The sequence below is a fragment of the Somniosus microcephalus genome, chromosome 5, assembly GCF_052327205.1.
Source record: "Somniosus microcephalus isolate GS21.2 chromosome 5, FLI_Smic_1.0, whole genome shotgun sequence".
NCBI lineage: Eukaryota > Metazoa > Chordata > Chondrichthyes > Squaliformes > Somniosidae > Somniosus > Somniosus microcephalus.
Window position 1 is genome coordinate 247,194,830 of NC_140991.1, and position 22,612 is coordinate 247,217,441.

At 46.6% G+C, this 22,612-nt stretch overlaps 1 protein-coding gene across 2 annotated transcripts in view; it reads right to left on the reverse strand.

Annotated features, from left to right (window-relative positions):
* The window catches only part of LOC147117641 (phosphatase and actin regulator 1-like), a 698,578-nt gene that overhangs the window by 191,301 nt on the left and 484,665 nt on the right, over nt 1-22,612 (reverse strand). For both annotated transcript variants that reach the window (XM_085988804.1, XM_085988803.1), the window contains one exon: nt 13,475-13,805. In XM_085988804.1, the coding sequence (XP_085844930.1) occupies nt 13,475-13,805 (331 nt within the window). The remainder of the gene's footprint in view (nt 1-13,474; nt 13,806-22,612) is intronic.

A 22,612-nucleotide genomic window follows, 5' to 3' on the forward strand; every position in this document is an offset into this window, starting at 1 on the left:
TGGGTTTGGAACTACGTCGCTTCCAGGCGGAGCTCTCCCCCGTCAGAGCGGCGGCTCTCCTTCAGGAGCCGCTGCTCAAGAATCCGCACCTCCACGAACGCGGGTTCGGGCGGCTGGCGGAGGGCAGGGCTGTGCCTGGCAAGGTGACCAGAGTCGGGGACCTGCTCGATGGCGGAGGAGCGGGCTGGATGGCGCCGGAGGAGCTGGCGCGGTGCCTGTCCTGGACCAACGTCCGGCTCGCAGTCGAAGCCATCGAATCGGTGAAAGAGGCACTGGGCCCCAACTCCACGAGGTGTATTGAGGCGGCTCAAGCATGTGGGGCGATCCCGTCCGAGCTTACCCCCATTCGGACGGAATTCCTCATCGGCGCCCGGCCCCGAAACTCCCCTCGGGAACCGGCGCCTCACAACTTGAGCCGTCTCGAGGAAATACCCTCCGTGCCTTTTCATTCCGTGCGGAGGGGTTTCCTGTACGGGCTGCTCCTGCACACTCTCCACTTTGCCATCTTCGTCTGCCGTCCGGACACGCCTTGGCGTGGCGTCTTGCCAACTGGCGGTGGCGGAGGTCCCCAATGGAGGGCTCTCTACGTGGGAATCCTCCCTTGTTCCATCGGGGACTTGGCCTGGAGGGTGTTGCACGGAGCGGTCCCGTGCAATAAGGTTTTAAGTAGGTTCACGGACTCCCAGGCCGCCTGCATTTTTTGCGGCCTGGAGGAGTCCGTGTTTCACGTTTATATGGAGTGTGAGAGGTTGCAGCCCCTCTTTCACTACTTGAAGGGGCTGTTCCTCGATTTTTGGTTGCACTTCAGTCTTACGCTCTTGATCTACGGTCACCCGGTGCGGAGGGGAGCAGACAGGTTGGAGGACCTCCTTGTGGGCCTGCTCCTGGGCCTGGCTAAAAGAGCCATCAATTGGTCCAGGCAGCGGGCGGTCAAGGGGGTCGTCCAGCCGGATTGCCTGCCTCTCTTCCGCGGACATGTTCGCGCCCGGGTGGCCCTGGAGTTGGAGCACGCGGTGTCCGCCGGCGCGCTTGAGTGTTTCTGCGACCGGTGGGCCGCGGGGACTGGAGTGCATTATCAACCCAGAAAACCAAATTTTAATTTGATTTGTTAAGTTTTAGTTGAATTTTTGTTTATTTACAGTCCAATTGGGTTTTTTGGGTCCAATCAAAAAGAGTACCCTCTGTTCAGTAAATACCTGCTATTATTGTTCTCCTGCAGTCCGTGTATTACTGATACTCGGACACTACATTGGGCTTCAACTATTCATTATCTTTATTAATGACTTAGATAATACAATAGAGAGCCATATATCCAAGTTTGCAAATGACACAAAAATTGGTGGCATCGTAAGTAGTGTAAACTGTTGTCTCTGTGTGTTGATAGAGACACTGAAGACAGGAGTTGGTTTCATAGGTGTTTACTAAACAAAGTCTGGAGGGGAACTAACTGATATAACACAATATACAGGCTTATATAGCCCGAGTGGCCATTACCGGCATTACAGTACACATGGGGCTCTTAAAGGCACATACACTACATAAACGGGTGCATAGAATTACAAGAGACATTGATAGATTGAGTGAGTGCGCAAAACTGTGGCAGATGGATTGCAACACATGTAAGTGTGAGGTCATCCATTTTGGACCCAAAAAGGATAGATTCAAGTACTTTTTCACTGGTGAAAAGCTAGTAACAGTGGAAGTCCAGAGATTTAGGGATCCATATACACAGATCACTAATGTAGTGATCAGATACAAAAATAATCAAAAAGACTAATGGAATGCTGCTTGTATATCTGGTGGGCTAGAATAGAAAGCTGGGGAAGTTTTGGTATAGCTATACAAAGCCTTGGTTAGACCACATCTGGAGTACTGTGTATAGTTCTGGGCACCACACTTTAGAAAGGATGTGTTGGCCTTGGAAGGAGTGCAGCGCAGATTCACCAGAATGTTACCAGGGCTCCAAGGGTTAAACTATGAGGAGAGATTACATAAACTAGGCTTGTATTCCCTGGAATATAGAAGGTTATGTGGTGATTTGATTGAGGTTTTAAGGATTCTGAAAGGAATTGATAAGGTAAATAATTGATAAAACTTTTTCCCTGGTGGGAGAGTCTAGGACAAGAACATAATCTTAAAATCAGAGCCACGCTATTCAGGTGAGAAGTTAGGAAACACTTCTTCACGCGAAAGGTGATAGAAATGTGGAACTCTCTTTCACAAAGAAACAGTAGATGTTAATCAATTAATAGTTAAAAATCTGAGATCAATAGATTTTTGCTAGTCAAGCGTATCAAGAAATATGGAACCAAGGCAGATAAATAGAGTTAGGATACAGATCAGCCATGATCTTATTGAATGGCGGAACAGACTCGAGGGGCTACATTCCTATTTTGGGAAATCACTGGAGTCTTGGCAAATTTAAAATTCTCATCAATACAAAAGCAAAATACTGCGGATGCTGGAAATCTATTGCATTCTCCCAGTTTCTCTGTCTCCGTCGCATCTGCTCTGACGATGCCACCTTCCATACTAGTGCTTTCGATATGTCTTCCTTTTTACTCAACCGAGGATTCCGCTCTACCGTGGTTGACATGGCCCTTGACCGTGTCTGTTCTATTTCCCGCACTTCTGCTCTCACCCCTTCCCCTCCCTCCCAGAACCACAATAGGGTTCCCCTTGTCCTCACCTTTCAACCCACCAGCCTCCACATTCAACGCATCATCCTTTACCATTTCTACCACCTCCAGCGTGATCCCACCACCAAACACATCTTCCCCTCACCTCCCCTTTCAGCATTCCAAAGGGACCGCTCCCTCCACGACACCCTGGTCCACTCGTTTATCACCCCAAACACCCCTTGCCCCTTCCCACGGCACCTTCCCGTGCAAGTGCAGGAGATGCAACACCTGCCCTTTTACCTCCTCCCTTTCCACTGTCCAGGGCCCTAAACACTCCTTCCAGGTGAAACAGCGATTTACTTGTACTTCTTGCAATTTAGTATACTGTATTCGCTGCTCACGATGCGGTCTCCTCTATATTGGGGAGACCAAACGCAGATTGGGTGACTGCTTTACAGAACACCTCTGTTCAGTCCATACGGGGACCCCGAGTTTTCGGTCGCCTGTCACTTTAATTCTCTGCTCCACTCCCACTCTGACCTCTCTGTCCTCGGCCTGTTACACTGTTCCAATGAAGCTCAATGAAAGTTCGAGGAACAGCACCTCATCTTTCGATTAGGCACTTTACAGCCTTCTGGACTCAACATAGAGTTCAACAATTTCGGATCATAACCTCTGCCCCTATTTTTTTTCTCTCTCTCACATGCCAGCTGTCGATCATTCTGCCATGGCCATTTATACTTCGTCTAGAGTCATCTTTTGTTTCTTAACTTGTCCCATTACCATCTCCTTTTGCCTTGCACCATCATCCCTTTTGTCTCTTAATCTCTCCTGCCTTCCATCCTATCACAGACCTTCCCTTTTGTTCTTTCTTCCCCTCCCCCCTTTCCCTGCCCCTACACTTGCTTAAAAACCTGTTCCAACCCCAACTTTTTCCAGTTCTGACGAAGGGTCATCGCCCTGAAACGTTAACTCTGTTTCTCTCTCTACAGATGCTGCCTGACCTGCTGAGTATTTCCAGCATTTTCTGTTTTTGTTTCAAAATTCTCATTGTTGTACCCAGAAGATCATATGCTTTTAGCGATGTCACGACTAGGAGTGCACTATTGGAAATTTTCCCTTATAATCACTCTTTCGTTTCTCAGACTTTGGGGGTAATTTTAACCTAAAATAATGGGTGGGTTGGGGTCATATGGGAAGTGAAAGTGTTCTAAATCTGAATCCCGACTTGAACCCGTCTCCAGCCCACCCACTTCCAGTTTTAACGGAAGCAGGATGGGGGGAGCGGGCAGCCAACCTGCTCCCAGGTGGTGGGACCTCTATTTAAATATTATAATGAGGCCGGAAGCCTCTGCTTTAAACTCTACTTTGAATTTAACTTTAGCTGGTCGGGTTTTGTAGGCCTCGTGAAAGCTAAAGCAAGGTGATGATGGCTGATCCAGGAGGCAAGTGCCTTTACACTTACCTCCTGAATCCAGTGTCCCTGCCGAACACACCACTCGCGATTGGAGACCCCCCCCCGAATGAGGCCGCCGATCTCCCCACCATGCCTCCAATTCTCCCCCCACCCCGAGCCTCCAATCCTGCCCCCACCCCGAGCCTCCAATCCTGCCCCCAGGCCTTCGATCCCCCCACGAGGTCTCCCCCGCCATGCTCCTCCGGCCACCGATCTGCTTCGCCGATTGTTCCATAACCCCCCCCCACTCTTCTGGCCCCTGATCATCATTGGACATCCCTGCTCCTTGGGCCCCCGATCCTCACACGACACCCCCTGCTTCTCCGGCACACCCCATGCTCCTCCAGCTGTCCCACCGGCCCCTACGTGACCCCTCCCTCTCTCTGCAGCCTAGTGCCACAGGCCTACCCACCTGCAGCCACAGTTATCTAATTAATCCCACTCCCCTGCTCTTTCCCCATAGCCCTGTAATTTTTCCATTCAAGTATTTATCCAATTCTCTTTTGAATGTTACTATTGAATCTGCTTCCACCACCCTTTAAGGCAGAGCATTCCAGATCACAATAACTCGCTGTGTGAAAAAATGTTTCCTCATGTTGTCTCTGATTCTTTTGCCAATCACCTTGAATCTGTCTCCTCTGGTTACTGACCCTTCTGCTATCAGAAACAACTTCTCTTTATTTACTCTATCAAAACCATTCATGATTTTGAACACCTCTATCAAATCTCCTCTTAACCTTCTCTGCTCTAAGGAGATCAATTCCAGTTTGCCCACATAACTGAATTTCTTCATCCCTGGTACCATTCAAGTACATCTCTTCTGCACCCTCTCCAAAAGCGTCCTTCCTAAAGTGTGGTGCCCAGAATTGAACACAATACTCCAGCTGAGGCCTAACCAGTGTTTTCTAAAGGTTTAGCATAACTTCCTTGCATTTGTACTCTATTCCTCTATTAATAAAGCCAAGGATCCCATATGCTTTTTTAACAGCCTTCTCAACTTATCCTGATACCTTTAAAGATTTGTGTACATACACCCCCAGGTCTCTCTGTTCCTGCACCACCATTAAAATTGGACCATTTAGTTCATATTGCCTCTCCATTCTTCCTACCAAAATGTATCAGTTCACAATTCTCTATGTTAAATTTCATCTGCCCATTTTACCAGTCTGTCTATGTCTTCCTGAAATCTATTGCTATCCTCCTCGGTGTTTACTACATTTCCACGTTTTGCGTCATCTGCAAACTTTGAAATTATGCCCTGTTTACCCAAGTCCGGGTCATTAATATATATCAAAATGAGCAGTGGTCCTTGTTGGACATCCTGGAGAGATGTATGTTGGACATCTTGGGGAGTTAAGAGTAAACAGTTGAACTTCTTTGTGTCTTGAAGCAACAGGCTTTCCAAGCTTTCCAATATAAACAGGATGGGGGAGATATTTGTGTGGTTTGCACAATACGGGCGCTAAAATGCCATTGAGAGCTTTAACGCCACCTGATGGCAGTTCCAGCACCACATGTTATATTGGTGTTGCCGGTAGTGCTGCCGTTGAATGCGATCGCCAGGGACCTCGCTATCACGGAGATCGTGACGTCAGTGAGTGTGCATCGCTCATTTTACGCCCAATCTCCAAACTTCGTTACAGCCAATGAACTTACCGGCTGGAGAAAACAACAACAGCTTCAGGTGGTGTGCAGCAGCAGGAAACCGGCTCCAGTGACGCTATTTAAAGGGATCATCACCAATCACTCGGACCTGACAGGTTTTTGAAGTTTGAGTGGCTGTGTGCTACTGCCTGATACTGGAAGAGTTTCATTTATTCATTTCAAGGTTCTTTGGTATCAGGGAATGTTGTACTAAATTCCATAATTATTTCTAAAAATCTTCAACCTACAACATTTGCTAAAAGTCATGGGGGCTGTACCGGCAGTGGACTTTGCCCTTCAGGATCTACGGCGGAGGGAGGACGGAAGCAGCAAGACAATCGGCCTTCGGGATGGGCTGTCCGTGACCAGCTCATCAGACTCCAATTCACATGAATGAAACCCCAGATCCCTGTTGCTCACCACATCCCCATCATACAATCCCAGTCTCACGCCATATCACAACATCCTCCTGGGCACAGAGGTGAAATGAGACCACAAAATAGTCCAAACACAATTAATAAATTTATCTATAAATATATCACATGAATTCTAATAACTAATGAACATTGTGCCTGCTATAGTGGAATAGCTGTCATTGTGTGCAAGGTGTGAGATGTGGGTGTGAGTGTTGCTAGGTAGAGATTGTTGTTGGATGAGTGCTGGGGGTGTGATGCATTGAGCAGTGTGTGAAGCTTGTGGTACAGATGGTGGTATGTAGCATTTGCTGAAGCCTTCATTCACCCTGACCACCCGTGTAAGCTCATTTAACTTCTTCCTGCACTGTGTGTGGGTTCTGGAGACCACAGTGCTACCTGTGACATGCTGTGCCACCTCCTTCCACATAATCCGGCAGACTTGTGGTGAGGGCTTCCTGCCAGTTGACGGGCACAAGTCTGCCCGCCTTCTCTCCACCGCAAAAACCAATGTCTCCAAAGCTTCATCAGAAAACCTCTGGGCTCTCATCCTGGGGTGGCGATCTGTCATTAGGATTTGTAAATAAGTGCTCCTTCTCCTTGTCCTTCTTCTTATGGTTGTTGAGGCAGCTGCACACCTAACAATGCTGAGAATGAGGTGCTGCAGCATCAATGAACCTCCCCTTTAAGTAGTGAAAAAGGCCTGTGACTGATATTGGTCCATCTTTTCAGTGTAACAGCAATGAGCTTGAGTGTTTAGACTAGAATCATGACTGCAATCATTTTAATGAAGTTTGAGGATGAATTTTGTGTGCAGCCTAAACACGAGTAACGAATTTCTAGCCCGATGACTTTGCAGTGTTGTGAGGAGAAAGCATAGCTTGCCTTCTGATATGTAAAGTGCTCGTGTAAGGAAATAAATGTTAGTAATAAAATGTAAGTTTAGTTATAGGGTAATAAAACATGGGTATCAATCCATTAGCTACAGATAGCAGTTGGTAGCAGCTTTTTCTTAAAAGGGTTTAGGAAAGTTTCATCAAGAAATCTTGTTTAAGAGAAATAGTTTTGAAGTAAACAAACAACAACTGTTTACATGAATAGTCTGTTTTCAAAGGGTTTGGGAATAGATATGTCATACGGTCTTATCTATGACTATGACATTTTCCTTTAATGTAGTCAAAATATGGGCCTAGAAATTCAGTTGTTAGCGCCAGCCGCTAGCGCCTTAGGAGGAGGAGAAGTGGGGTGCTAAGTGGCTAGCGCCCGGGCGCAGCGCGATCTGCGTCTCTCGAGAACTTCACTCAAGATTTAGCGGCGGCGCAAAACCACACCGCCCGCTCAGCTGCGCGCGCAGATCGTGACGTCATTTCATGGTGCAACACCCTTGGTGCGCCCCGAACCAGAACTTCAGTGGCGCTGCCCTTCTTTGCTCCTGGCGCCCCCAGCGACCGGTAGAGGGGAACGGTTCCCAGTCGCTGCGGGGCACGGGGGGCGCTATTTAAAGGGGACTCCTCCTGCATTGTAAGTGGCAGCCATTTTGTGCCAATCCTTCTGTGTGAGAGACAGATATTTGGAGAGAGACAAAGGCAGAGAGCTTTCTGTTTTGACTCAGTGCTCGCACAGGTACTTCTGGATTCAGGCCAGAGCTTTGCACTTGAATTTCACTTTCAGTGCCATAGCCTTGAGTTGCCACATATAATGTGGGCTGCAATGGGTGGAAACGTTGGCTTTCTGCATAGCATTCAAAGGGATCAGAGACGCCGTGAGAGAGTGCCAGTCATGGCCAGACGAAGAAGGACCAACAGGCGTCGGCACAGGAGGCCTTACCCACCCAGGGTGTACCGCCAGCAGTTCTCATATCTGAACATGTCTGAGGAGCAGTGTGTTCAGAGGCTGCGATTCAGAAGGGAGGTGGTCACTGAGATCTGCCACCTGCTTCACAGAGATCTGCAGCCACAGCTGAGGAGCAGGACGTCTCTGTCGGTGGCAGTGAAGGTGACGGTGGCTCTCAACTTCTATGCCACCGGCTCCTTCCAATCCGCTACTGGGGACATTGCCGACATCTCCCAGTTCGCGGTACATTGCTGCATCCGCCAGGTGAACAATGCCCTTTTCAGAAGGAGACGTCAGTACATCTCCTTCCCCATGACAAGCAGCAAGAGCGTGCAATGGGATTTGGAAGAATAGCGGGCTTCCCCATGGTCCAGGGCGTAGAACTGATGAACCAGCAATGGTCAGGCCTTGCTTCAGGGCTGCAGTGTGCAGGGCATGGCAGCCAAACAAGTCGACCCTTCCCCTTTAAGAGCTGACCGGCGCCAGCGTGTCTGCCTTCATTCAGAAACTCGCCGCACCTGCGCTGCGCTGCGCCCGCCCTCGGTGTTAGCGCCTCGGCACGCCGGCTTAGCGCCTTATGATAGTCGTGCATCACCTGCTTTAGCGCAGCAGCAACCTCTTGGGGCGATGCAACTGAATATCGGCGAAGGTGGAGCTAAGTTGCGCCGGGCGCTGAATTTAGCAAACGCCCGGCTGTAGCGCCCCAAACGTGGCTATACTGAATTTCTAGGCCATGGTGTATAAAGGATCATGGTTTTCAACAGTATATCAGAGGCTCAAAAGATAGAACTTGTAACTGAAAAGCCACTCTCTGTATACAGTTAAGTCCAATCACCTTTACTGTGTATCAATAAAGTCTGCTCCGTACACTCCTTTACACAGTCTCGTGCTTAGTTGAAACGTGTTGTTGTAAACCAGAGGAGAAAGGAGGTTGACTGCTAACAGTCCTAACACTGACCCATGGGGAATTACACTCTATACTTCCTGCCAATCTGAAAACCAATTGTTCACCACTACCCTCTGCTTTCTGTCCCTTAGCCAATTTTTTTTATCCATGCTGCCACTATGTTCTTTGCACTTTACATTTTCACTATTCCAGTCTATATAAGGATAATTGAAGTTCCCCATTATCACTACTCTGTAGCATTTTCAACTTTCTGTAATTTGCTTGCAAATTTGCTCATCTACCTTCTTCCCACTCTTTGGTGGTCTATAGTATACATCCAGTAGCCTAATAGCTCTTCTATTGTTCCTTAATTCTAACCAATAGACTCTGTGTTTGGCCCCTCAATTACATCATCCCTCTCCGGTGCTATAACAGTTTATTTGATCAATACTGCAAACCCCTCCTTTTTTCCTGCCCTATCTTTCCCAAATATCTCGTAGCCAGGAATATTAAGTTCCCAATCCTCCTCTTCTCTTAGCCGGTTAGAGCCTGTAAATATTGACACACCCGCAGGTATGCCCTGCAAATATTTATACACTTGCAGGAATATCTTGCAAATACTTACACACACTCAGGTACACCCTGAAAAACTGACACACTCCCAGGAATATCCTGCAAATATTCACACACCCCATGTACATCCTGAAAATATTTACATACACCCAGGAACACCTTGCAAATATTGACACAATCCCATAGGCATCCTGAAAACATTGCCACACTCAAGGAACACCCTGCAAATATTGACACACACCCATGAATATCTTGCAAATATTCACACACTCCCAGGTACACCCGAAAACTATTCACATACTTCCAGGAACACCCTGCAAATACTGGCACATTCCCAGGTACACCCTGCAAATATTGACACATTCCCAGAACACCCTGCCAATATTCACAAACTCCCAGGTACACCCTGTAAATATTCACACATTCCCAGGAACACCCTGCAAATATTCACCCTCCCAGGTACACCCTGCAAATATTGACACACACCCTGGAACACCCTGACAATATTCACACAAACCCAGGTACAACCTGCTAATATTCACACACTCCCAGGTACACCCTGCCAATATTGACACACTCCCAGGAACACCCTGCCAATATTGACACACTCTCAGGTACACCCTGACAATATTCACACACTCCCAGGTACACCCTGCCAATATTCACACACACCCAGGAACACCCTGCCAATATTCTCACACTCCCAGGAACACCCTGCCAATATTCACACACTCCCAGGTACACCCTGCCAATATTCACACACTCCCAGGTACATCCTGCCAATATTCACACACTCCCAGGTACACCCTGCCAATATTCACACACTCCCAGGAACACCCTGCCAATATTCACACACTCCCAGGTACATCCTGCCAATATTCGCACACTCTCAGGTACATCCTGCAAATATTCACACTCCCAGGTACACCCTGCCAATACTGACACACTCCCAGGTACACCCTGCCAATATTCACACACTCCCAGGTACACCCTGCAAATATTCACACACTCCCTGGAACACCCTGCCAATATTCACACACTCCCAGGTACACCCTGCCAATATTCACACACTCCCAGGAACACCCTGCAAATATTCACACACTCCCAGTTACACTCTGCCAATATTCACACACTCTCAGGTACACCCTGCAAATATTCACACACTCCCAGGTACACTCTGCCAATATTCACACACTCTCAGGTACACCCTGCAAATATTCACACACTCCCAGGAACACCCTGCCAATATTGACACACACTCAGGTACACCCTGCCAATATTCACACACTCCCAGGTACACCCTGCCAATATTCACACACTCCCAGGTCCACCCTGCCAATATTCACACACTCCCAGGTACACCCTGCAAATATTCACACACTCCCAGGAACACCCTGCAAATATTCACATATCCCAGGTACACCCTGCCAATATGACACACTCCCAGGTACACTCTGCCAATATTCACACATCCCAGGTACACCCTGCCAATATTGACACACTCCCAGGTACACTCTGCCAATATTCACACATCCCAGGTACACCCTGCCAATATTGACACACTCCCAGGTACACCCTGCCAATAGTCACACACTCTCAGGTACACTCTGCCAATATTCACACACTCCCAGGTACACCCTGCAAATATTCACACATCCCAGGTACACCCTGCCAATATTGACACACTCCCAGGTACACTCTGCCAATATTCACACATCCCAGGTACACCCTGCCAATATTGACACACTCCCAGGTACACTCTGCCAATATTCACACATCCCAGGTACACCCTGCCAATATTGACACACTCCCAGGTACACTCTGCCAATATTGACACACTCCCAGGTACACTCTGCCAATATTCACACATCCCAGGTACACCCTGCCAATATTGACACACTCCCAGGTACACTCTGCCAATATTCACACATCCCAGGTACACCCTGCCAATATTGACACACTCCCAGGTACACCCTGCCAATATTCACACACTCTCAGGTACACTCTGCCAATATTCACACACTCCCAGGTACACCCTGCCAATATTCACACACTCCCAGGTACACCCTGCCAATATTCACACACTCCCAGGTACGCTCTGCCAATATTCACACACTCCCAGGTACACCCTGCCAATATTGACACACATCCCAGGTACACCCTGCCAATATTGACACACTCCCAGGTACAACCTGCCAATATTCACACACTCCCAGGTACGCTCTGCCAATATTCACACACTCCCAGGTACACCCTGCAAATATTCACACACTCCCAGGAACACCCTGCAAATATTCACACACTCCCAGGTACACCCTGCCAATATTCACACACTCCCAGGTACACCCTGCAAATATTCTCACACTCCCAGGTACACCCTGCAAATATTCACACACTCCCAGGTACACCCTGCCAATATTCACACACTCCCAGGAACACCCTGCAAATATTCACACACTCCCAGGTACACCCTGCCAATATTCACACACTCCCAGGTACACCCTGCAAATATTCACACACTCCCAGGTACACCCTGCCAATATTCACACACTCCCAGGTACACCCTGCCAATATTCACACACTCCCAGGTACACCCTGCCAATATTCACACACTCCCAGGTACACCCTGCCAATATTCACACACTCCCAGGTACACCCTGCCAATATTCACACACTCCCAGGTACACCCTGCCAATATTCACACACTCCCAGGTACACCCTGCCAATATTCACACACTCCCAGGTACACCCTGCCAATATTCACACACTCCCAGGTACACCCTGCCAATATTCACACACTCCCAGGTACACCCTGCCAATATTCACACACTCCCAGGTACACCCTGCCAATATTCACACACTCCCAGGTACACCCTGCCAATATTCACACACTCCCAGGTACACCCTGCCAATATTCACACACTCCCAGGTACACCCTGCAAATATTCACCCACTCCCAGATACACTGTGCCAATATTGACACACTCCCAGGTACACCCTGCCAATATTCACACACTCCCAGGAACACCTTGTAAATATTCACACACTCTCAGGTACACCCTGCCAATATTCACCCACTCCCAGATACACTGTGCCAATATTGACACACTCCCAGGTACACCCTGCCAATATTCACACACTCCCAGGAACACCCTGCCAATATTCACACACTCCCAGGTACACCCTGCCAATATTCACCCACTCCCAGATACACTGTGCCAATATTGACACACTCCCAGGAACACCTTGTAAATATTCTCACACTCCCAGGTACACCCTGCAAATATTCACCCACTCCCAGGTACACCCTGCCAATATTCACCCACTCCCAGATACACTGTGCCAATATTGACACACTCCCAGGAACACCCTGCCAATATTCACACACTCCCAGGAACACCTTGTAAATATTCACACGCTCCCAGAAGAATGAGAGGAGAGCTCATTGAAATGTATAAAATTCTGACAGGGCTAGACAGACTGGATGCAGAGGGGATGTTTCCCCTGGCTGGGGTGTCTAGAACGAGGGGTCACAGTCTCAGGATACGGGGTAGGACATTTAGGACTGAGATGAGGAGAAATTTCTTCACTCAGAGGGTGGTGAACCTGTGGAATTCTCTACCACAGAAGGCTGTGGAGGCCAAGTCACTGAATATATTTAAGAAGGAGATAGGTTTCTAGACACAAAAGGCATCAAGGGGTATGGGGAGAGAGCGAGAATATGGTATTGAGATAGAGGATCAGCCATGATCATATTGAATGGCGGACCAGGCTTGAAGGGTTGAATGACCTGCTCCTGCTCCTATTTTTCTATGTTCTATGTTTGTCAGAAGTCAGTTTGGGTCTGAAAGGCTGTTTTTCACATAGATCTTTTGATTCCAGCTTGTTATGCTGCCACTGACATCTTAAGCCCTTCCAAGTTTTACATAATTCTGAATATGTTATATCACACCCAGCCCTCCTATTCTCTGGGTCTGTCTTTTTGATGATGCTGTGTGAGCTCAAAGTTTTACAAGTCAAGGAAAAAGCATGATGGTTGACATATTACCTTTCAAGCCTTTGCATTGTCAAGGCCAATGTCTTGTTGAGTTCTTCTATCACTTTACTAGTAGGTACTTGTGGGTGGATAGGTAGCCCGCTGGACAAAGATGAAGAATGGGAACCTCCGTACTGTAGCTGGTGCTGATGAGCGGCAAGCTGGGAAGGCAGCAGCTGGTGCTGTACCGAAGGCTGCTGGGAGATTTTCTGCATTACAGAATAGGAAGTCGGCGGCGAATCTGCAGCCTGTGGTGGAATGCAAACCATCACTTTCTTTGGAGGTAGAGGGGGTGACAACCTCACAGGTGGCATACAAGGCAGCTTCACAGGCTGGCCAGCGTCTGATAAAAAAACACATATTAAAGTACAAATCAGAGAACAGCTCAACAGTTTGCCATTTACAAATTCTTCCACACTTTCCCCTGCTATTTCCCCACTCACATAGTTCGATTTGAAAAAAAAAGCCATAGGGGTTAATTCTGTGCTTGCAGTGGGTGACTGTGCATGCTAGAAGTGCAGGGCAGAGATAGGGCTACAACATCCTTAACCACATTCACTGAGAGTGTAGACCCTCTATTGGGAGCGTGGGGTTAGGGAGTTACTCCTATAATGTATGCAAAGCGGCTACAGGGAAAATTGTGTGAGACCCTGCTTTCAGAGCAGAGTGAGAGGTCAGCACATGTGATTTGTAGCATTCCTCATTTTCTGGCCATTCAACTGTAATGACTGGAAAATTGGACACACTCAGAATCAGGAACATTAATCTCCAATTCTTTGATTTGTGCTGGTAATGGAGACCTGTACAATTTACTATCATATCAGTGAGTTTAAATTGAGGCCTTGCAGATAGATTGAAAGTCTTTGCTGGCTAATTAAACTCACAGTCTAAGCGTATTTGAGAAGCTTCAATCCAGTTCTCAGCAAAGGTTAATGCTTGGTCTTCAGTATTGTTAATTGGCAATGACCATAAAAATAACTAGCAGATACTGTGACTGATACAATGAGATCAAAAGATGCCATTATGCTAGGTTGTTGTTATGTTCATTAATAAATAGACATTCTTATTATGAACACGGCTAGCTTTTGCTAGTTACTTTATTGAACACATGTGGACTTGTACAGCATCTTGTAGAGGCTTCCATCTTGACCGCTGCCTTGTGGGTAGCCTAGCCTCATGGGTAATGTAGTCTTAATATAATATATAGCTGGGTAATGTAGTCTTATACATACAGCTATATACAGCTCTACGGCTCCACCTAGTGTCCACTATAGAATGACATGCTATTGGTCACTACATCCCCCTTTCTTTCATGTTTAACAAAATCAATATCAATCAACTTTCAAGAAAACAATAAAGATAATATCAGTAACACTTTTGTTAGTGCTCTATAAACATACACATTTTCAAAACAGTCAACACATTTTCAAAGCTTTACATTGTACTCAAAGATTAAGTCTATCAGGCTCTTTTACTTCACGTGTGGATCTTCTCAACACGGGTAAGTCTGATGTGTCTTCATGAGATTGTTCTGGCGGTGAATGACAAGGTGCAGTTGCGGCATTGTCATCAATCTGGTCTTGAATAGTCTCTTGTGTTTTTGGGAGGGAACGGCGGTTCCTCCTGAGAATCTGTCCTTCCTCAGTTCTAACAGTGTATGACCTTGGTCCTACTTCCTCAAGAACTGTAGCTTTCCTGTTCCATGCATCTGGATCCTCAATCCTGACAACATCATCCTTTGTCAATGGTTTTAGAGTTTTGGATGACTTGTCATAGTATGATTTCTGTTTCAGCTTTAATAGTTGAAGTCTCTGTCTCAGTTCCTCACTTTGCTGTTCTTTTGCACAGCAGGGTAGCGTGGTGCGCAACTTGCAACCCATTAGTAGTTCAGCAGGTGAAGAACCACAGTCTAAAGGTGAGGCTCGGTAGCTCAGCAGGGCGAGATAAGGATCAGACTTGCTTTCTGTCGCTTTCTTCAGTAGCTGCTTGAGAACTTGAACACCTTTCTCTGCCTTACCATTTGACTGAGCATACAAAGGACTGGATGTGATGTGCTGAAAGTCATAATGTGCTGCAAACTGTTGCCACTCCTTACAGTTGAAGCACGGACCATTGTCGCTAACGGCAATCCTGGGAATTCCATGTCTGGCGAAGATGGATTTCACATGCATTATGACACTGCTTGCTGTGGTGCTTGAGAGCAGCGCCATCTCAGGATAGTTAGAATAGTAGTCAATCACTATAAGATAGTCTTTACCATTTAAATGAAAACGGTCCATACCAACCTTTTGCCATGCTGCTGTTGGTATGTCAGCTACTATCATTGGTTCCTTTGCTTGTTTGTTTTGGTGTTTCTGACATGTCTCACATTTGCCTATCATGTTCTCAATGTCCTTATTTATGCCAGGCCAATAAACAGTGTCTCTTGCTCTCCTTTTGCATTTTTCAATTCCGAGGTGTCCCTCATGAATCCTTTTGAGCATGTCTTGACTTAGAGCCTGTGGAATGACTATTCTGTCCTGTTTTAGTAATAGTCCACTTGCGACACTCAATTCTGACCTTATGTGAAAATATTTTGGACAGGAACCTTTTGGCCAACCATGATGAATGTTCTCTATTACTGTTTGTAATACTGTATCTTTTACTGTTTCTTCTGCTATTTGCTTTGATTTTGTGTCTGACACGGGCAGCGCAGCAGTGACCATACTCACATGAACATCCATGTCTTCTTCAGTAGAGCTCACATGACTCATTGTGGGTGCTCGGGATAGTGCATCTGCTAACACTATGTATTTGCCTGGTGTGTAGATCAGTTCAAAGTCATATCTTTGCAGCTTCATCATGAGTCGTTGAATCCTTGGAGACATCTCATTCAGGTTCTTTTTTATGATGGCAACCAGTGGGCTGTGGTCTGTCTCAACTGTGAAGGTGGGAAGTCCATATATGTAGCCATGAAACTTTTCTAGTCCAACTACCAAGCCTAGACATTCCTTTTCAATCTGGGCGTATCGACACTCAGAATCAGTCATAGACCTGGAGGCATAGGCAACAGGCTTCCAATCTTCACCCTCTGCTTGTAGCAAGACCTCACCTAGGCCATCTTTTGATGCATCCGTTGACACTTTGATTCTTTTTGTTGGGTCAAAGAAGGTGAGTACAGGTGTGGTTGTCAGCACTGTTTTGAGGTTTATCCACCCTTGTTCATGTCTTTCTGTCCATGCGAACTCATTTGTTTTATGTAGCAGGTCTCGCAGACAGGCTGTCTTGGCTGACAAGTTAGGAATGAACTTTCCAATGAAGTTTATCATCCCCATGATGCGTAGCACTCCTTTTTTGCCAGTGGGTCGGGGCATGTTGAGTATGGCATTTACTTTTTCCATATCTGGCTCTATTCCTTTACCAGATAGATTATCTCCTAGGAAAGTGACTTCCTGGACGCCAAACTGACACTTGGCTTTGTTGAGCTTCAGTCCATTCCGGCGTATGCTCTGTAGCACTTTAGTCAGTCTCTCATTGTGTTCTTTCAGTGTGGAGCCGCAGATGATGATGTCATCAACATAGACCCAAACTCGTTCCAGACCTTCAATTATGTGTTCCATTGCTCTATGAAAGATTTCAGATGCAGATATTATCCCAAAAGGCATTCTGAGGAAACAATACCTGCCAAATGGTGTGTTGAAGGTACAGTATTTGGTGCTCTCTTCATCCAGTTTTAGTTGCCAAAATCCTTGTGAGGCATCGAGCTTTGTAAAGTATCTGGCACCTGACATTTCACTGGTAATTTCTTCTCGCTTGGGAATCTGGTAGTGTTCACGTTTTATGTTTGCATTTAAGTCCTTTGGATCCATGCATATTCTTAGATCATTGTTCTTTTTCTTTACACATACCATGGAGTTAACCCAGTCTGTTGGCTCTTCGACTTTCCTGATGACTCCTAGTGTGGTCATTCTGTCCAGTTCATTCTTGAGCCGGTCACGCAGGGGTGATGGAACTCTTCGTGGAGCATGTACCACTGGCTGAGCATCCTGCTTTAGCTGGATCTTGTAAGTGAATGGTAGAACTCCAAATCCTTTGAACACATCCTAGAAATTATTCACTACAGAATCCACCGAGTCATCTGGTCTGCTTATGGCACAGTTTATACGGTAGACTCTTTTGACCAGTTGTAAGTCCTCACAAGCTTTGTCACCCAGTAGTGAATCAAGCCTTTCAGCCACAACAGAAAACATGAGATGATGCACTTTGTCTTTGACTGTCACTTTAAGTCTGCATATACCTAAGCTATCTAATTTCTGTCCATTATAGTCCTTCAGTAGTACTGACTTTTTCTGTATTTTGGGCTTTTCTTTCATATTGTTAATGTCACTCATACTGATTAAGTTTGCTTTTGCCCCAGTGTCTAGTTTCAAGGTAACTAATGCTCCATTTACCTGCAGTGGGATCATCCATTTGTCCTCTTTTACTGCATTAACTTTATGTTCAGCATTGTCCATTTCTGAGGGCTGCACATTTTCTGTATCCTTTTTGATATTGTCACATGACACCATTCCTACAAAATATGTCTCACTTAAATCAGTGTCCTCAATTACATTAACTCGTTGCCCTTTCTTAGTTTGTACTTTTGAAAAGCATTGTTTGGCAAAGTGATTCTTTCCATTACACTTTGTGCACATTTTTCGAAACGCTGGGCATTGTCTTAACTGGTGTTTGTAACCACAGCGCTTACAATTAAAAATTTCATCCTCCGATTGCTTTTCATTTCTGTTCTGCCCATGTTTCTTCCCCTTATAGGACACAGCACCGACAGCAGCATTATCACTCATTACAATCGCATCATTATTGATTTCACTGAAAGTCTGCGCGTGCTTTCGAGCTAGCTCGCTGGCTTGGCATATTTTCACCGCATTTTCCAAATTTAGTTCGGTTTCTCTCAACAGACGTTCCCTGACTTTTTTATCATGAATACCAAACACAATCTGGTCACGAATCATGGGTGCTTTGAGCTCAGAGAAATTACATGTCTGTGCTTTCAGTTTCAGATCAGTTATAAAGCTATCAAAAGTCTCATTTTGTTGCTGTGTCCGAGAACGGAAGATGTATCTTTCATACGTCTCATTCTTTTTGGGAGAACAATGTGCATCAAATTTCTATAGCACATCGTCTAATTTGTCTCTGTTCTCCGCTGGATTAAATACAAATGTATTAAATACCTCTATCGCCTGTGGGCCTGCAACCGTAAGCAGCAACGCTATCTTCCTTGCATCTGGCTTCGTACCGAATCCGATGGCTGCAATGTAGAGTTCGAATTGCTGTTTAAAAGTCTGCCAATTGTAGTCGATTTTTTCTGTGAGTTTCAAACGCTCTGGTGTCTTCAAATTCTCCATGTCGCTTTTCACAATTTTTAGCAGATCTTCACCACCCTGGTACCATGTTATGTTCATTAACAAATAGACATTCTTATTATGAACACAGCTAGCTTTTGCTAGTTACTTTATTGAACACATGTGGACTTGTACAGCATCTTGTAGAGGCTTCCATCTTGACTGCTGCCTTGTGGGTAGCCTAGCCTCATGGGTAATGTAGTCTTAATATAATATATAGCTGGGTAGTGTAGTCTTATACATACAGCTATATACAGCTCTACGGCTCCACCTAGTGTCCACTATAGAATGACATGCTATTGATCACTACGGTTGTGATCTGACTTTATTGCATGGTGAAATAATGGTGGCTGAACCTGCTCTAAACAATGTCCTGATTCTGCCTCAGCTAGGTGCCTTACAGCAATAGAATGAATAGGTAATACAGCACAGAAACAGGCTATTCGGCCCAACCAGTCCATACCGCCGAACTACACTTGTGAGCAACTGTGTTTTACTAAAGCATAGCAAAGCTTCTTTCCATACAGTTTCTAATGGGGAATTGGGCAAAATATTATTTGCAAAGCTTGCAAGAGGTGAACTTCTTTAGCATTAAAAATGAAGTATGAAACAGACTATTACACTTTTTTATCCAGTCTTAATATCAAGCACTCTTGTTGAGGTATTGAAGAAAGGGCAAAGTGGGGCTATAAAATACTGAGGCCTAGAAATCCGATAACGAGGGAAAACGGATGGGCCACCGCGGGGCGAGGTTAACTCCCGCCATAAAAAGAGTGCAGGCAGCACTGTTATTTTGGTGCTGCCTGCTGATTTAAATGATCAGAGCACAGAACCTAGCGTGCAACAAGCTGTTTCAGGCGGTGCACTCAGCAGGAGGCCCAATGTAGTGTGGCCGTAGCGTCCCCGGAGAGAGGCAGCATTGTCTTAAAGCTAGGCTGTCATTTTAGAAAGCAGCCTCTAGCCCTTAAAGGGGAACTGTCTTCTAAAATGAAAAAAATAAAAATCATTTAAAAATAGGCAGTCTTTAGCCCTTAGAACTCAACTGCCTTCTGAAAAAAATAAACATTAAAAATAATTCCAAAATGGCTGTCTTCAGCTCTTAAAGCTGAACTGCCTTCTGCACATAAAAAAATGGTAAAAGTGTTTCAGCACCAACTCAAATGGCTCAACAAGCCAGGGAAAGGGCACCTAGGGTCTCACACACAGCATTCCAGCTATGTGTAGGGGTCAACACTGGAAAATAGATCTCCTACCCACAGGGGGGCCAGGAGGCCCTCCAGAAAGAAGGATGAGGGACAGATCACCAAGGCCAGCAGTGTTGCCCCCACCACCTGGCTCCAGTGCCCCCACCACCTGGCTCCAGTGCCCAAAGGAGGTTAATGACCTCAGACCATTGGTCAAGGTCAGTGAATGCATCTTAAGAGCCATCTCCTACCAACTGCACCACTAGCCTCACACATTGCTCAATGCACGACCCAGCACCCCCCATCACTCACCTACCAACAATCTCTACCAAACACAAGACACACCTCACATTCCTAGCTTCACCTCACCCACTTGGAGGAGATGGTGCTGGCCATTCTTGGCAGGGATATGGCTGAACCCTTGACAGAAGAATGCCAGGGGCAGAAGAACGGATGGTGTGTACTGTCGCAGAGGGCTGGAAGTGGAGCGATAATGAAAGGTCATGGAAGGATTGGTAAACAGGGATGAGGATTCTGAATTCAGTTAATTGGGGTATGGAAACTCAATGGAGATTGGCAAAGAGAGGTGTGTTCGGGGGTGAGACTTCGGCTATAATTTTAATATCAAAGTGTGTGTGGGTTTGGGAAGGGGTGGGAGGTTAAAAGTGCTGAAATTGACAGCGTATCAGGAAGCCAGCTTCAACCTGCTGGCTTCCGCATTTAACTGGAGCGCATTCGGCTGCGAGCGAGAAGCCCCCTTGGGAGAGGCGGAGTTTACTATTTAAAGCAATTAAGAGGCTATTAAGCGCCTTTTTACCTGGGGTTTCAACTTTTACTGTGTGTCCACTGTGTTCAGGAGTTTGCAGGTGATTTCTACAACTTTGGCGGTCACTCTCAGTACACTGGCGGTCACACACAACATTGGAGGATTGTGCGTTTGATCAGCACTTTACATCTGTTATATATCGGATCAGCATGGGTGCCGCTTATGTTGTTTCACCTTGGACCTCAGATTCGGACCAAGATGAGCACCAGCAGGAGCAGCAGCAGCCTTCTCCTCACCGACCTGTTGCTCCACAGGAGAGAGGGGATGAGCACAGGGTGCACCTTGCAGGAGGCGATACCCCCAACACAGAATATATGGGCAGAGGATCAGCTTCTGGACGGGACTGAACACAGTGCCTCAGGAGGCTCAGGCTATTGTGTCAGGTTGTGGCAGACATTTGTAGCCTGCTGGAATTAAACCTGCAGCCAGGTCGGACTGGAGGACATGTGTTACCAGTGGCTGTCAAAGTCACCACCGCCCTCAACTTCTTTGCCTCAGGCTCCTTCCAGGGATCTGCAGGAGATATTTGCAGGATTTTATAGTTGGCTGCCCACAAAGGCATCACCCAGGCGACCGATGCTGTGTTTGTCAGGGCAGGCAGTTATGTACACTTTGCCACCGATGAAGCCAGTCATAATGAGCAGCCGCTTGGCTTTGTGGCTCTGGCTGGCTTCCCACAGGTGCAGGGATTATCACCAACTGCACACATGTGGCCATCAAGGCACCCTCAGATCAGGAGTGTTTGTGAACCATAAAGGCTTCCAACCTATCAATGTGCAGCTCGTCTGCAACCACAAAAAGATTATCATGCATGTGTGTGCCATATTCCAGGGAGCTGTCATGATTTATTCATCTTGTGCCAGTCCACTCTCCCTCAGCTCCTCGCACCTCCGACCAGACTTACAGGCTGGCTGCTTGGAGAGTATCCACTGATGACACCCTAGAGGAGGCCAAGCAATGAGGCTGAAGAGCGCTACAATCAAAGCCAAATGATGACGAGATGTGTACTAGAGCAAGCAATTGGGATGCTCAAGATGCGCTTCAGATGCCTGGATAGATCTGGAGGAGCCCTTCAATAAGCAGCAGCCAGGATTTCCAGAATGATCGTGGTATTCTGCGCTCTGCAGAACAGAGCGCAGCAGCGGGGATTGAAGCTGCTGGAGGAGCAAGGCACAGAGCGCAGAGCCTCTTTGGAGGAGGAGGAACAGGAGGAGGAGGAACTTTATGTGGACATGGCACCAGCAGCAGCGCAAATTACTGCGCGAGATGCCCAAGGTGGCTTCATAATAGCACGATTTAGTTAGGTTGCACCAGTGCACCCATCTGGCACCCAGATGCTGAACCAACTTTCCCGCCCTGCACCCAACCAAAAAGCAGTCCTAAAAAGACCAAACCTTTCCTGTCACAGACAGCCATTGCTCACAGTTAAGTCATGTTTCACCATTCATTACAAGTGACAAGGCCACTTGCCAGGCAGCAGGCAAAAATGGGCAAGACGGGAATGTGGTGCAAATAAATAATTGTATGTGCCTCTAAATATCAACATAACCTTAACAGTGCAACATTGCCTAACACACCCATGTGCATATCCTTGTGCAACTAGAATTCTTTCATAAGAACATAAGAAATAGGAGCAGGAGTAGCCCATTTGGCCCCTCGAGTCTGCTCCGCCATTCAATAAGATCATGGTTGAACTGGTCTTGGCCTCAACTCCACTGACCTGCCCGCTCCCCATAACCCTTGACTCCCTTATCGTTCA